At 40.4% G+C, this 14,545-nt stretch overlaps 1 protein-coding gene across 11 annotated transcripts in view; it reads right to left on the bottom strand.

The window, feature by feature from the left end:
• Positions 1-14,545, bottom strand: part of MCTP1 (multiple C2 and transmembrane domain containing 1) — a 166,912-nt gene that overhangs the window by 102,372 nt on the left and 49,995 nt on the right. For 4 of the 11 annotated variants that reach the window (XM_083403796.1, XM_083403800.1, XM_083403804.1 and 1 more), the window contains exons 3-7: positions 10,918-11,060; positions 9,773-9,852; positions 8,556-8,664; positions 4,031-4,078; positions 1,115-1,153 (exon numbers count right to left, since the gene is read on the bottom strand). In XM_083403796.1, the coding sequence (XP_083259922.1) occupies positions 1,115-1,153; positions 4,031-4,078; positions 8,556-8,664; positions 9,773-9,852; positions 10,918-11,060 (419 nt within the window). The remainder of the gene's footprint in view (positions 1-1,114; positions 1,154-4,030; positions 4,079-8,555; positions 8,665-9,772; positions 9,853-10,917; positions 11,061-14,545) is intronic. The other 7 variants (XM_083403801.1, XM_083403803.1, XM_083403797.1 and 4 more) reach the window with 2 other exon arrangements.

The raw sequence follows: 14,545 nt of genomic DNA, 5'->3' as shown, positions 1-14,545 counted from the left end.
TCCCTATATAGATTGACACAACAAAAATGCAACATTTTGGCGTTGGCAACAAGTACCGAAGATGAAGCTGCAGCTATAATGCACTTTGCGGATCCTTGCCTAGTTGTGCAAAATATCTAATATATGCAACAGAGGTTGCAGACATAGGACCCATTTCATCGTAACCTCATATTCTTCACCACGAAGGGATGAAGACTCATGCCTACCACCATTTTTATTCCTAAATTAGGTCTGTGGACTGGTAACAAAACTTAGCCTTCATTTTATGCATCTGGATGGCATGAGATTATTTACCGGTATGTCAAGAGTGAATTTAAAAAAACAAGTAGCATGAGAAAAGTTTGATGCAGGGCCGAATGAATGTGTGTGCAGGTGCACACACTACTTAATAGTTTATAATCCACTGATCAATTTGTATATATCTCACAGCACAATGTTAGAACTAAATAAAACCATGTGTGTTTTGTATCATTTGCAAGAAGTGGCAAGAAGGCCAAACCACCGACCTATTCAGGTGAATATATTTAGTTGCCTGTTCAAAGCTTGTTCATACTACAAACCACATTATGGAAAATGGTAACGTGAATTCTGGAAGCGATGTGTTAGACACACAAAATTCCCCTTCCTCTTTCCCTACCTCCAAACCTTTCAGTTTTCCAAATGTGCTTTGGAGGTCACCAAACTCTCCAGAGACGATTTGGGGTCTGCATTATGCAACTGAGAGTTCATTCTGCTTGCAGAATTGGGTCTCCATTTGATCTCAACCTACATTTCTACTGCATACTTTTTGGGAATTCCTTACCACCTGATGAAAAATGCATTCACTAGTTTAGGTTGTGTTGACTAAGAAAAATGAGCACAAAATATGAAACAGGTCTTAATATAAATGGATTTCCCTGACCACTGCCTAGTTAGATGTACTTCAGTGTTCTACAATGATGAAGGAAGTTCAATAGTGTTGCATTATATAACAAATCCTTTTCACTTAAAAAGGCCTCATTGTCGAAATTATAAACTGAGTTTGGCGGACCTAGTCTATGTGTCACAACTTTCCATTCAAGTGACACAATATAGAGCACCACATTTCTTCTAAAGACCACATACTAAGAATTACCTTACTTGATCTTTTCCAACTCTTCCTCATTAACATTGTCTGCAAATGAAATAGAGCATTTTAATAACTTTTTACTTATTTGCACTGGAGGCCAGTTGTCTTCCAAAGGAGCAATGCACACACAGAAATGCCAAACACATTCCAAACAACTACATATGACTGAAATCAAACTACAAGCAACATTCACACTACAGCACATTTCAGAGAGATGCCAACCTCCTATTATTTCATGATGAAAAAGAAAAACAAGATAAAGTAATAGGAAGACGTTTGGGATCAATAAAAAAAGAGGTACAAATGTCAATGAACTCAACTAATTATCTCAATTTTTAGATTTTATTAAAATTAGTGATTTTAGACTGAAGGCCACTTATTCCAATTACAATAATGTAGCTAATTGTTATGCATCAGCAATGAAGATGAGTGGGTTTGATTAAAAAGATGTTCACAGATTAGGCCCTTCCAGTCACAGAGTGTGTCATTTTGAGCCATTCTAATATCTCTCCTCGGGCAGGGGTACCTTTACCTTTACCTTTAATATCTCTCCACCTCTACAGTAGAGATCATGCTGCTGTATTGTTCTTGCTGGATTTTTTTGATCTCAAACAAGGCTGAAGAACCACACAGAAAATGCAGGGGAACAAAAATTTGATAACCTTGCTTAGATGTCCTGCAAAGAGTGCAGAAAAGCATGATTCCCCTCCCCCCCCGAATTAACACCTAAGCTTAGAACATAAGGTTTCGTGAATGAAAAGCACCTCCACAAAATGTGAGTAGAACCTGTCCTTTTAATTCGTGGCACAAATACTTTAGAATCCGAGCCCTGCTATGCAAGCTCTTCTGAATTATGTACTCTGACGGATCAAGATCTGAAACAAGAGGCCTTTCCCCATTCTACTATCTAAGAACCTTTTAAATGGAGATGCCAGGATTGAACCTGGAATTTACATGTGCAAAATATGAACTATACTCCTGAGCTGTGGCTCCTCATTGGAGAGAAGGCTGTGTTACAAGCTTTTTTTGTGGGGGTTGACTGTGAAGCAGGTTTTGGGATTATCTGGCAGCTGGAGTGGGAATTAATCAATTTTCAACACGGGGAACTTAGAACAGACTGAGACTGAATAAAAAGAGGCCTTATTTTGTACATAGGAAAACTGGCAGAATGTGCTTCCTTCTGGATACTAGATTGCCGCCCCCCCCCCAAAAAACCCACCACCCCACAAAAAAACACACACACACCTGGAGTTAAGGGTAATACCTTCCATGTAAACAGGGGGCAAAATGTTAGTACATTCAAAATTCTACCACTTCTGTAAATGTGGACACATTTAAAAAGTTTGTTAGGAAGCAAAAACGCTGGAGGAAACAAAAAAATTGTTTTCAAATTCTTAATGGTTTCATCTGAGTTGCTTTATTCTCTCTTTTATTGTTCAAGATATTATTTGCCAAAAAAATTACAGAAAAGTAAATTAGTTAAAGCACTGAATTTGAGCAATCACTGTAGACAATTAGGGTTAGTACGTATTACAGAGAATGTCCTTAGTTAAATCAATGGAAGTACATCACATAGGATGACACTTTAGCTGATTAAAGTAATGGTCATTGGCTTGGATAGGTTTGCAAACCATAATACAGGTGAATAATGAAGCCTGTAGCCTAGCTAGAAATCTAATTCTATTTCAGCCTTGATAATATTAATTTGCATTTTAACAACAGAAACATATGATGATTACTTGAATATAATTAGAGAAACGCTGTAGTAATAGTCAAGGAAACTTCAGAGCCAAAACATTTTGTTTTAAATGGAACATATACTCAGGTATTCTGGTCACTTCCTTTTTGTAATACTGTTATGAGTTTCGGGTGTTAAGCTATGTGCCAGACCCTTCTAATCCCTGGATCCAGCAAGTGTTAGAATTTAATCAAGTCTTCTACTTCTTGGAATAGCCAGGCTAACCTCCTGGTGAGGTGATAGCTGGGGTGATGAGCCATTAAGGAGCTTGGTACGAGAGGGCAAATGGGTGGGGCCTCCTCCCTCAACAGACAAAGCCAGAATTTGGAGTACAGAGTTTTGCAGTGATGTGACCTAGAAGAATAGGAGCAAGTAGAAGACAAACACAGCAATATTTGATGTCTGTTGGAATCCAAGGCTATGGCCATGGGAGAAACAAGATCCTTAATGCTGTGAATCCCACCATTGTATGCTCAGGTTGTTTATATGTGTAAACAAACCATATATCCTAAAAATTCCAGAGTCTCTGCTGTGCCTCATTCCAAAAAGAAACCAACACTCTGGGTAAGCGCTGGAAAACCTGGAATCTTGCACCACTCACGAGATTGGGGTGGCTTGCAACAATACATTTCAGGGCACTGGGTTATATCCAGTGCATAAGCAGTAATCACTTTTATGAGTGCAATGCAACTTCCTCTTCCCTCTCTCCCACTCTGCATGGCCCCCAAATCTGTTTTTGGGGTTTCTCCAACCTTCTGGAGCAGTTCTGGAGATGATGCAAGGGGGGGGGGGAGAGAGGAGTGAAAAGGAATAAAGGTTCCATTATGCTTGCCTTGGATTCAGCCCTGTACCCACATATTAATGCAAACCACTTTGGGAGCCTGTAAATGGTATAGAAATAAATACATTAAATGTATTTTAGAGGTGTTGGATTTAAGGCTGGCACCTCTCAATAAGGATTGTGTCACTTTTTTCCCCCTTCCAAAATTATGCAACAGCTTTGAATTCCCCTTTTCAAGGGAGAAATCCCTTTAATGTTTGAGAGATGCAGTGGCGCTGAATTAGTTATATCCCAGGATTTAAGGTATCACTCATATGTTTCTGAGGATTTTATATCTTCTAACGCTAATCAAGCAGATTATAGGTCTAGAAGATAAGACAGCAAGCTGCTCAAATGAACTCACTGTTAATCTGCGAGTTCTCCAGTGATGAAATCTTTGCACTGAACTCTGCTAAACAACCAACACATAAACAAAAAAAGTCCACTCATGCACTCATTTTAGCAAAGTATGCACATAATAGACACAAGTATGCATAAGCAAATCAAAAACAAGACACAGCTATAAACAGTACATGCAATAGTACAATGCATGCCATGCATTATTCTTACATATAGAAACATGTTAGTTAACAATAAACAATATATAACATACAGTGAATACATCTTTTTTTTCCTGCTTACCAGATTTGCAGTGCAATCCTATACATACCTACTCAGAAGTAACTCCAGCTAAATTAAGTAGGATTTACTCCCAAGTAAGTGTGCATAGGATAGTAGCCTTAATAGTTTAGATTGTGTGTTCATTATTCCCTATTTTACTTCCATTGCTTAATTAGAAACAATAGTTTATTCCCCCTGGAATTTACCAATTTTTTAATGGACAGATTAGTCAATCCAAATAGAAAGGTACCTTTTGGATCTTCTTGGTGTTCATACTACTTAAGCAAAACCAGACATCCAATTGAGAATTATTGGAACTAGTGCTACTGCAACTAAGTTACGATAAACAAAATTAGGAAAGAAATTGCACAAATACTAGAATTATAGAGATAACATATTGACCTCTCAAATGCCAATAGGTTGGTAGAACCCTAAATAAACTAAGCAACATGAGGTTTTTCTTTGCAGACCAGAATTTACTATAGGTAGGTATTGCCAAAGTATGTACCTTAAACACTAGATCCAAATCTACATTCAGCTCTCCACTGAGGATTTGCTAGTTCTAAAACAAACACAAAGTTTTACTAAACCAGTTATACATCACAAGAAACCATGCTATAAACTTTGCACATCTTTTTCCACATTCATTCTGCTCTGCATCCAATTAAGTCCTTTAAAAATCATTACAACTCCCTCCCACAGACCAATTTTATAATTCAGTGGTACTTCTACAGAAACAAACAGCCCAACGTGTTTTACTCTAAAATAAGAGGATTATAGATTGAGCGTGACCTCAATTGAAATGGATCTTGAAAATCAGTTGTCTCCAAGAGTGCCTGTATCTAGGTCCATGGCCACCCATTCAAGAACCTTTCCCAAGAAGGAGAGACTGGCAACTGGCCAGTAGTTAACTTAGATTTTCTGAATCCGGAGAGGGTTTACTGAGGAGTAGTTTTACCACAGCCTCCTTCAAACAAGCAGGGACCACCCCGTTGGCAAGGAGGCATTAATCACCTCCCTGGCCCAGCTATCTATTCCCTCCCTACTAGTTTTTATCAGCCAAGAGGGGCAGGGATCCATAGCACAAGCGGTCACCTTGACTGATCCAAGCACTTTGGCCACATCCTTGAGCCTTACTAACTGAAACTCATCCAACGCAACAGGACTAGAGAGTGCTCTGGACAACCCTTGAGATTCATCTGCTGAATAGCAGAGTCAGGATTGTGGTGGATGCATTGTCCTCAAAATGCTTTGCAAACGTGTCACATTGAGCTACCACCTCATTTGGTCCAGACTGTAAGAGGTCCTGCAGTACCTGGAAAGGTTCCACTGGATGGTACACTGAGGATGCAATGGAGGCAGCAAAGTATGTGCCTGTCCTCCAATTAAAATATATGGCTTCTAAGCCCACATAAAAGTAAAACAGTTAAAACAAATATGCTCCTTGCCTGTATGTTGCAATTATTATTATTATTATTATTATTATTATTTATTACGGATACCCCTCCCATCTGGCCGGGCCACCCTAGCCACTCTGGGCGGCTCCCAATTGGATATTAAAAACACAATAAAGCATCAAACATTAAAAACTTCCCTAAACAGGGCTGCCTCCAGATGTCTTCTAAATATCAGGTAGTTATTACCTTGACATCTGGTGGGAGGGCATTCCACAGGGCGGGCGCCACTACCGAGAAGGCCCTCTGCCTTAACATCAACAACTGAGCCAACTGACTTTAAAACTTTTCAAATTAAATACAAGCCATCTTTTTTTTTTTTTTTTTACAGATACGTCACAGACCACCCAAAAGAACCTCATAAACCATAGTATGGAACCTCTGAACCAGAGGATGGATGTTGTCCTACAGTGTTTAAGTGCATTCCTTTGCTACTGATTACCATCTTTACTAAACCAAGCTTTCCTCTTGAAAATAAGGTGTCTCCTATGTGAAATGCAATGTATGTGGTATTTCAAACAGAGTAACTCAATAGAATATCTGAGCAGCCTGTGAACATGAAGATGCTGCATGGAAGACTGAGACGAGAAAGAAAGGGAAATTTCAGTGTATGTAATGGCACAAACAGTAAAATAGGTTATTTGCCAAGTTTAACTAAGGTCTACTTTAGAAATACTTTCCCCTCAAAAAACATACTATTGGTTTTGAGTTTCAATTAATAGTCATCAAAAGGAATACAGAGCTTAGAAAGCTTTCTAAACTGTTCTTATGTAATACAGCATCTATTTTTAATTTATCATTGCTGTATGATAAATCCTTCTTTCCACACTGACTTACTCACAGAACACTGCTTAAACATTTCATCATGCTACACAACAAACTAACTGCACCAAAACCCTTCCAGTTAGCTAGGTCTCGTGCATCAATTTCTAGCATTTTGCACCCATCAAATAAATTTTAATTTCTTCTCCTCCCACATATATTAAAGACAACACTCTTATACCAACTTACTTGGCAATAAGCCCAATTAAGGTAAAAGGTAAATAGGTAAAGGACCCCTAGATGGTTAAGTCCAGTCAAAGTCCACACTATGAGGTGTGGTGCTCATCTCGCTTCAGGCCAAGAGAGCCGTTGTTTGTCCACAGCCTTCTGGGTCATGTGGCCTGAATAACTAAACCACTTCTGGTGCAATGGAACACCATAACGAGAGCCAGAGCACATGGAAACACCATTTACCTTCCCGCTGCAGCGGTACCTATTTATCTACTTGCACTGGTATGCTTTCGAACTGCTAGAATGGCAGAAGCTGGGACAGAGTAACGGGCGCTCACCCCAGTGCACCGATTCGAGCTTCCAACCTTTCAATCAGCAAGCCCAAGAGGCTCAGTGGTTTAGACCACAGTGCCACCCACGTCCCTTTTAAGCCCAATTAAGCTCAATGTGATTCTGAGTAGACATATTTAGGAATATACTACGTGTAAAACAGGGCCTCCTGAAACTGTTCTCAAGCTGCCATTTTAAAATGTTTGACTACACGATATAGAGAGATTTTAAAGATTTATTACAGTCCACAAATGACAGTCACAGTAAACCTAATATTTTAGAGTGCAGGACAGAATGCTAAACATCTCACGAAAGCTTTCCCATGTTACATATTTCCAATTCCAATATACTGCAACAACAAAAACGTAGCCAAGTTTTGAAAAGATGAGTTGGGGTTGCATAAACTCCAGCACACAAACCTAGCAATTCATTTCAAGGGGTAAAAGAAAAATTCACTAAGAAATGTTGCTCTCTTGAATTTCTAGGCAATCTGGTAAAACTGAACTCTATAAAATAACCTGCAATTTGGACAATTTGGTTTTATATCTGCAGAGGTAGAAAGTGAATCATCATGTATTTGTAGACACTTATTTGAGTACTTAACATCACAACCCCAAATAGCAACACTTACAGTTTGAACGTTGAAATCCCATGCTAATTCACATTAAGGCAGCTTTTGCACATTACAATAAAGCTTATCAGAGAAGACACTGTCTGAAAGAAACTATGGCTTACCATGAAAGAGCAGCATGCTAGTGCTCAAACTGCAGCTAATCTGCTCTTCCCTTTGCCAAGCAAGAAGAAACAAATCATAGCACTGACTTGGTACTGGGTTCCCAAACCATAGGTATAGAGTGGCAATGTATGAAAAGCGATTTTGATTTGATTTGTCTTTTAAGAAAATGTTAAGCCTTTACTGGCTACATTAGACTTAAAATTGTGCTCTTGGAAATACATTTCATATATTTATTCTTGGTGCTTTTACCGATAATCAACTTCTAGCTCCTGACTACACTTATGCCCTTAGTCCAGGAATGTTCTGGCATAATAACAACATTACCGACTCCAAATAAATGCCTGTTTCAGCAGCAAAGCTCTACACAGAACCAATTAGCTGACTAGTTTTCATAACTGTGTAAGATTTTACTATAATAGGACTGAAATGTTGCAGTTTGAACACCACAGCACTAGATCCAAAATTCTTTATCTTTAATAAATTCTGAGTGAATCCACTGTATGTTTGCATTCTATCAAAATCCCATCTGTACCAATATCATTAAACGGAGGGGCTGACCCAGAGCAAGGCATCGGTAGTCAAATGCATCCCAAAACTGATCAGTACCTTTCAATATTTACTGGGGAATAATATATAAAAACCCACAAGAAAATGGCTTCATTTAATAATGCTCACTGATGGAAACATTGTGAAAGTGACACACTTCCCATTAGGAAAGGGGGGAAGCTACACAATTTGTTTCAATCCACACTTACCCCTTCCCGTTGCTGTTCTTTTGGTGTCAGCAAAACAGACAATAATATAGTTCCAAGATCTTGGTCAGCATAATGTGGATCCTTGAGACTCAACGTAACTTCGGTTGACCTAGGAAACCAAGTTTAGAAACGAAATAAATAAACAAAAGTTTCATCATATTGCCTCCATTAGGTCATACAGTTTAAAAAGGGACAAGAATGGTGTGCCTGTTGCTACCTTCTGCCTGTAAGCTATCACCTAGGTTTGCAAGGTGATAAGGGAGGAAAGCAGAAGTTCCATGCAATACACAGCACTTGATCTCCATCCTAAAGGTAAAGGTAAAGGTACCCCTGCCCATACGGGCCAGTCTCGACAGACTCTAGGGTTGTGCGCCCATCTCACTCAAGAGGCCGGGGGCCAGCGCTGTCCGGAGACACTTCCGGGTCACGTGGCCAGCATGACATCGCTGCTCTGGCAAGCCAGAGCCGCACACGGAAACGCCGTTTACCTTCCCGCTAGTAAGCGGTCCCTATTTATCTACTTGCACCCGGGAGTGCTTTCGAACTGCTAGGTTGGCAGGCGCTGGGACCGAACAACGGGAGCGCACCCCGCCACGGGGATTCGAACCGCCGACCTTTCGATCGGCAAGCCCTAGGTGCTGAGGCTTTTACCCACAGCGTCACCCGCGTCCCATCTCCATCCTGTCTGGATTCAAAAGGAGAGGGGGGCTTCACTGCATCTCAACAATGTTTGGGGGAGACAGCAAGAAGACCATTATGCAGGTGAAGCTGCAACTCTACCTCCCTTGTTTTTAGGCAGCTGCCTCTTCTTCCAGGAGCACTGACACATCCCTGGCCAGAGACCTTCTAGGGAAAGGGAGCAATGACAAGGCTTTTTGTGAATTTGGACAGACCTTGAGCTAAACTGAGCAGCCTGCAGAGCATCTTGGTCCAAAGCAAGCTGTTTCTGAAAACTGAACTTGCAGTCCAAACCTAATCTTGTGGCCAGTTCAAACCCCTAATATATACACATATAGGTATAGAAAAAAATGGTGCAAGATGGCAATGGAACGATGAGTCTATGAAAATTCATTAAAAAAAGAATTAAAATGTATGGGGTGTCCCTTCACAACAGCAGTAACTGGTGATAACACCGTCAGTGTAGCATTGCTTTGATCTTCGTCTCCAGTCTTGCCCAAAACATCATTATCTACTTCAGTAGCTTTAAAACATGATACCTATTTTGCTCTAGTGAGCCGAGATCCAAAAACGCTGATCCCATGAAGTCATCTTGAAGCCCAAAATCATAATCAAAGACCTAAGGTGAACAAAAAAAATAGCATTTCTCAGTGTTGGGGATTCCATTAACAATTACTTGAGAATATTAGCGAAAGCAAACATTATACAACATAACGCATCCATCCTGCCTATACATATCAATGACTTTTAACCACTACCTCTACTATCAGAAGCATTTTCTAGGACTTCTAGGACTCACAAGCGGGAAGAGTGCTGTTGCGTTCAGGTCCTGCTTGGGGGGTTCCATAGGCATTGGGTCAGCCACTGTGAGAACAGGATACTGGACTTGATGGGCCATTGGCCTGATCCTGCAGGCTTTTCTTATATACTTATACAAGGAGATCCCCTGGTGGAATATCCCAACTACAAAATCAGTGATGTCTCAAACTGTTTTGGACATTAGGTCTATTTGTATACTGTCCTCATTAGGGTTTACATTTCTATTTTGCCATTCCCTTTTATGTCTGGGTAGCACAACACTTGGTGCTGGAGGAGACTCTTGAGAGTCCCATGGACTGCAAGGAGATCAAACCTACCCATTCTTAAGGAAATCAGCCCTGAGTGCTCATTGGAAGGACAGATCCTGAAGCTGAGACTCCAATACTTTGGCCACCTCAAGAGAAGAGAAGACTCCCTAGAAAAGACCCTGATGTTGGGAAAGATGGAGGGCACAAGGAGAAGGGGACGACAGAGGATGAGATGGTTGGATAGTGTTCTCGAAGCTACCAGCATGAGTTTGACCAAACTGCAGGAGGCAGTGGAAGAGAGGAGTGCCTGGCGTGCTCTGATCCATGGGGTCACGAAGAGTCGGACATGACTAAATGACTAAACAACAACAAAGCACAACACTGGCCTATGTTTCAAAGAATGTACCAGATATTTGAGTTCTGAACAGTTATGAGAATTGTCAGGGCACAACATTATAAATTTAATAAGCATTTTTATGATATATTTTCATAACTTGAATTTCTATTATGGCAATATCAAGCTGTATAACATTCCATTGAAAAACTACAGCAACTGTGTGGAGTGATACAACAACATTGTACTTACCTGTTTTTAAGGAGAATCACATGTAGCTCACCTTTATGTACAGTTGTTCCCTTAAATGTTCAATCATGATTGAAGTTTTTTCTTCCCATACAGGGTTAAGATTCTTGTGGATAGTTTTGCTTCTAAACACTTCTTTTCCACCAATTTTAAACTTGACATATGGATCACTTGTCCCTGAAACAAAAATCAAGATGATGTACAACAACAACATGATTTCTGAAAGTTATAAAGAAAAACCTTAAAACAAGATGGCAGACCTTATCTTTTTTAGAAAACTAGCAAGTGCAGCAGCAGCAGATGGTGGTGATGATGATGATAATGATAACTACTACTACAACAACAATTTATACGCCACCTATCTGACTGGGTTGCCACAGCCAGTCCAGGCAGCTTCCAACTATTTAAAACCACAGTAAAGCATCAATCATTAAAAACTTCCCTAAAGAGGGTTGCCTTTAGATGTCTCCTAAAAGTCAGATAGTCAGATAGTATCCCTTGACATCTGATAGGAGGGCGTTTTACAGGGCAGGCCCTCTGCCTGGCTTCTAGGAACCTCACTTCTCACAGTGAGGGAACTGCCAGAATCTAGACCCAAGTAAAACTACATAATAAGTGCATGGCGTTCGCTGTGTGACTTTGTCCATAAAATGCTAAATTCTAGATTAAAGGACTTGCACCTAAGAAACATTTAACAAGTATACCCTATGAATTAAATTACCTGAAACATTCTAATTCAAAGTGCACATAAGCAGAATCAGTGAACTAAGTATACTAACTTGAATGCACACACAAAAGGTCTAGCTTTCTAACACACTGCTCTTTTTAAATAGTGCAAGTCTTTTTCAGCTTGCTACAATAGTTACAGCAGCAACAACAAGTCTGGGCACATGGTGGCAGTATTTTCACGTTATAACAGATACCTCAGTTACAGACTACAATCTTGTACAAAGGAGATGGGGGTTTCTTAATGCAACATTGCATTAAAATAAAGACAAATCTATAGTCAACATTAGACCAGCTGCTTTGCATGAAAATTACCATGCCTGCCACAACCTGTTATTCCATTTGTACTAGCATCAAAAAACTGGGGTGGGTCACGTATGCTAATTTAATGTCAATTGCCACTCTTATATCCTTCTGCCTGCATGCTTTAGTTGAGATTCCTGCACTGCAGGGGATTGGACTAGATGATCCTTGGGACCCCTCCTAACTCTACGATTCTATAAAAAAGGTAAAGGTAAAGGACCCCTGATAGTTAAGTCCAGTCACAAACGACTCTGGGGTTTGAGCGCTCATCTCGCTTTACTGGCCAAGGAAGCAGACGTTTGTCCGCAGACAGTTTTTCCAGGTCATGTGGCCAGCATGACTCAGCCGCGAAACCAGAGCAGCGCACAGAAATGCCGTTTACCTTCATGCCTGAGTGGTACCTATTTATCTACTTGCACTTTGACATGCTTTCAAACTGCTAGGTTGGCAGGAGCTGGGACCAAGCAACGGAAGCTCACCCCGTCGCAGGGATTTGAACAGCAGACCTACTGATCGGCAAGCCCTAGGTTCAGTGGTTTAGACCACAGCGCCACCCACGTCCCTATACTCTATAATGCCTACCAAATTATGATCTGCAAGTTCCACTGAACATATCTGCTTACAAAAATCATACAGAAGAGAAACTGAAATATCTTGCAGTGTGGATTTTTTCATGCAAATAAGCTCTTAATCTGTAATAAGAATAACACATTTGCCACCTGACATTATGCATCCCTTTGTTATTCAACTCAGTTTTCAAAGAACAAAATTATTCTACCTTACTCTATCAACTTCTACAAGACCTTCTTATCGAAGGTTTGTTAAGTGCCAACATCCTTTTTATGACTGGTACAATTCCTTTAACATACACCTGAGCTCTCAGATTTCATGCCAATTTTTATACTGTACTTCAAATATGCAGTGGTTTATTACTCTCAGAGCAATCGTTTCAAGTTGTCAAATAGAAACCATTGAATAAAATCCAGGTCTCGTCTCAATTATATGGGCCGACTTCCAGTGGCAATTGGTTCAGAAGAATAGGAAGGGAAACTGCAGGTTCCAATTGACAGAAATTGATGGGTCCCCAGACACTTGTTGATATTTTAATCCTAACTTATCACAGAGCAAACTACTACTTGCAGGATAGTAATTTTGCTTGAATGACATCACCTAGGATAAGCATGAAGCCAGTTCAAAGGCACACCGTAATAAAACGTGACACAACTGCAGAAGCACGAACCTCTGTAATGGCACAAAACACACTAGAGACTCCAGAGGGGTAAGAAGAAATCAAAACCAACAAGTGTAGAAATCATTTATCATACGAAATCACTGTTTGCAAATCAGTTCATCCCTATCATCAATTATTTACACATCTACCTTGCTCTCCCAATATGGTATTTGTCTCTCCCACCCACCTCCCTAGTACATTAAGTATCAGTACTGAATGCCTCCATTCAGTATCTTTTTTCATCCTATTATACAGCCAAATGATTCAGGAGAACAGGAGAGTTCGCTGACTTTGCCCATTAAGCATCCATGTTTTCTTCCTTCTTGTCTTCTAAGCACCTAGCCAAGCCTTACTACTGCATCTCTCATCTCACACCAATGCTAGGTATCTCCAGTGCCTCTTAAGTACTTCTGAAGTCCCCTACTCTGTCATTTTAAGGATATCCAGCTTCCATTATAGGTAAGCAAAGTCACATCTGCAGGTTATTGATTAAGTCTGTTTAGCAGGTAGATGGGGAAAACTGGTGGTAATTTCCATGCACGATAACCATCTTCCTTATCTTCCTCTGCTCTCAGGGGAGGGTCTACCAATTCCCACTCCTCAAATGGTGTCAGTTCCCTTCTACCTGACTTGGCATCTGGCAGGAATCAACCAGCTGCCTTTCCAAACCAATATGGGTAATAAATCCTTTAAAATGGTGGCCATATTACTTTGTCCCTCTCAAACTCCCAACCTGCAACTGATGTTTGAAGCTTCCCGCACCAGAGACAACCACAGTGTGTAAATTCTTGCAATGTTAGTTTGGATTAAGTGTAGGATTAATTAGACCAATATTGTGGTGTAGTGTTTTATTTCAATGCTGAACTGCCTACCTGCCATTCCCTGCCCCAAATCCCTTTTCCATATGCTCCTTTTAAATAAAATGCTTAATTGGGCTATAGCAGTTTCTGAATACGCTCAAAGGCTTGTTAACTCTCCGCATGGCTTAGGCTGCTGTACCATGTTACGGATTGTTAAAATGCCTGGGAAAGCAGAAATGAGGTAGTGGGAGTTTCCATGCCAGAGACCTGGAAATTCAGCTGGCTGATCCTGCATTATTGAGAAGACACTTGGAGTCCCACACCCCTGTCCCTAGGTGACCCATACGCTGGTGGTGGCAGTAAAGAGAAAGGATGGCATTGGGTTCCCTAGGGCTATGAAACTACCCTACAGAGTTGGTGCTGGAGTGGGGAACCACTCTACAATTAACACTCAGTCCCACAGCCCAGATCTAAACACTGCTTTTATTTTATTTATATATATATATATATATATATATATATGCTTTCGTAGATTTTCACGGGTACAGGAATGCAGGTTTTGGTGTCCTCGGGTGTCTTCCCGTGTAAAAGTTGGGGTGTCT

This window comes from Podarcis tiliguerta, assembly GCF_965153285.1.
Source record: "Podarcis tiliguerta genome assembly, chromosome: 11".
Classification (NCBI taxonomy): domain Eukaryota; kingdom Metazoa; phylum Chordata; class Lepidosauria; order Squamata; family Lacertidae; genus Podarcis; species Podarcis tiliguerta.
Note: the sequence above shows the minus strand (reverse complement) of the source record. Positions and strands in the feature narration are given on the sequence as shown.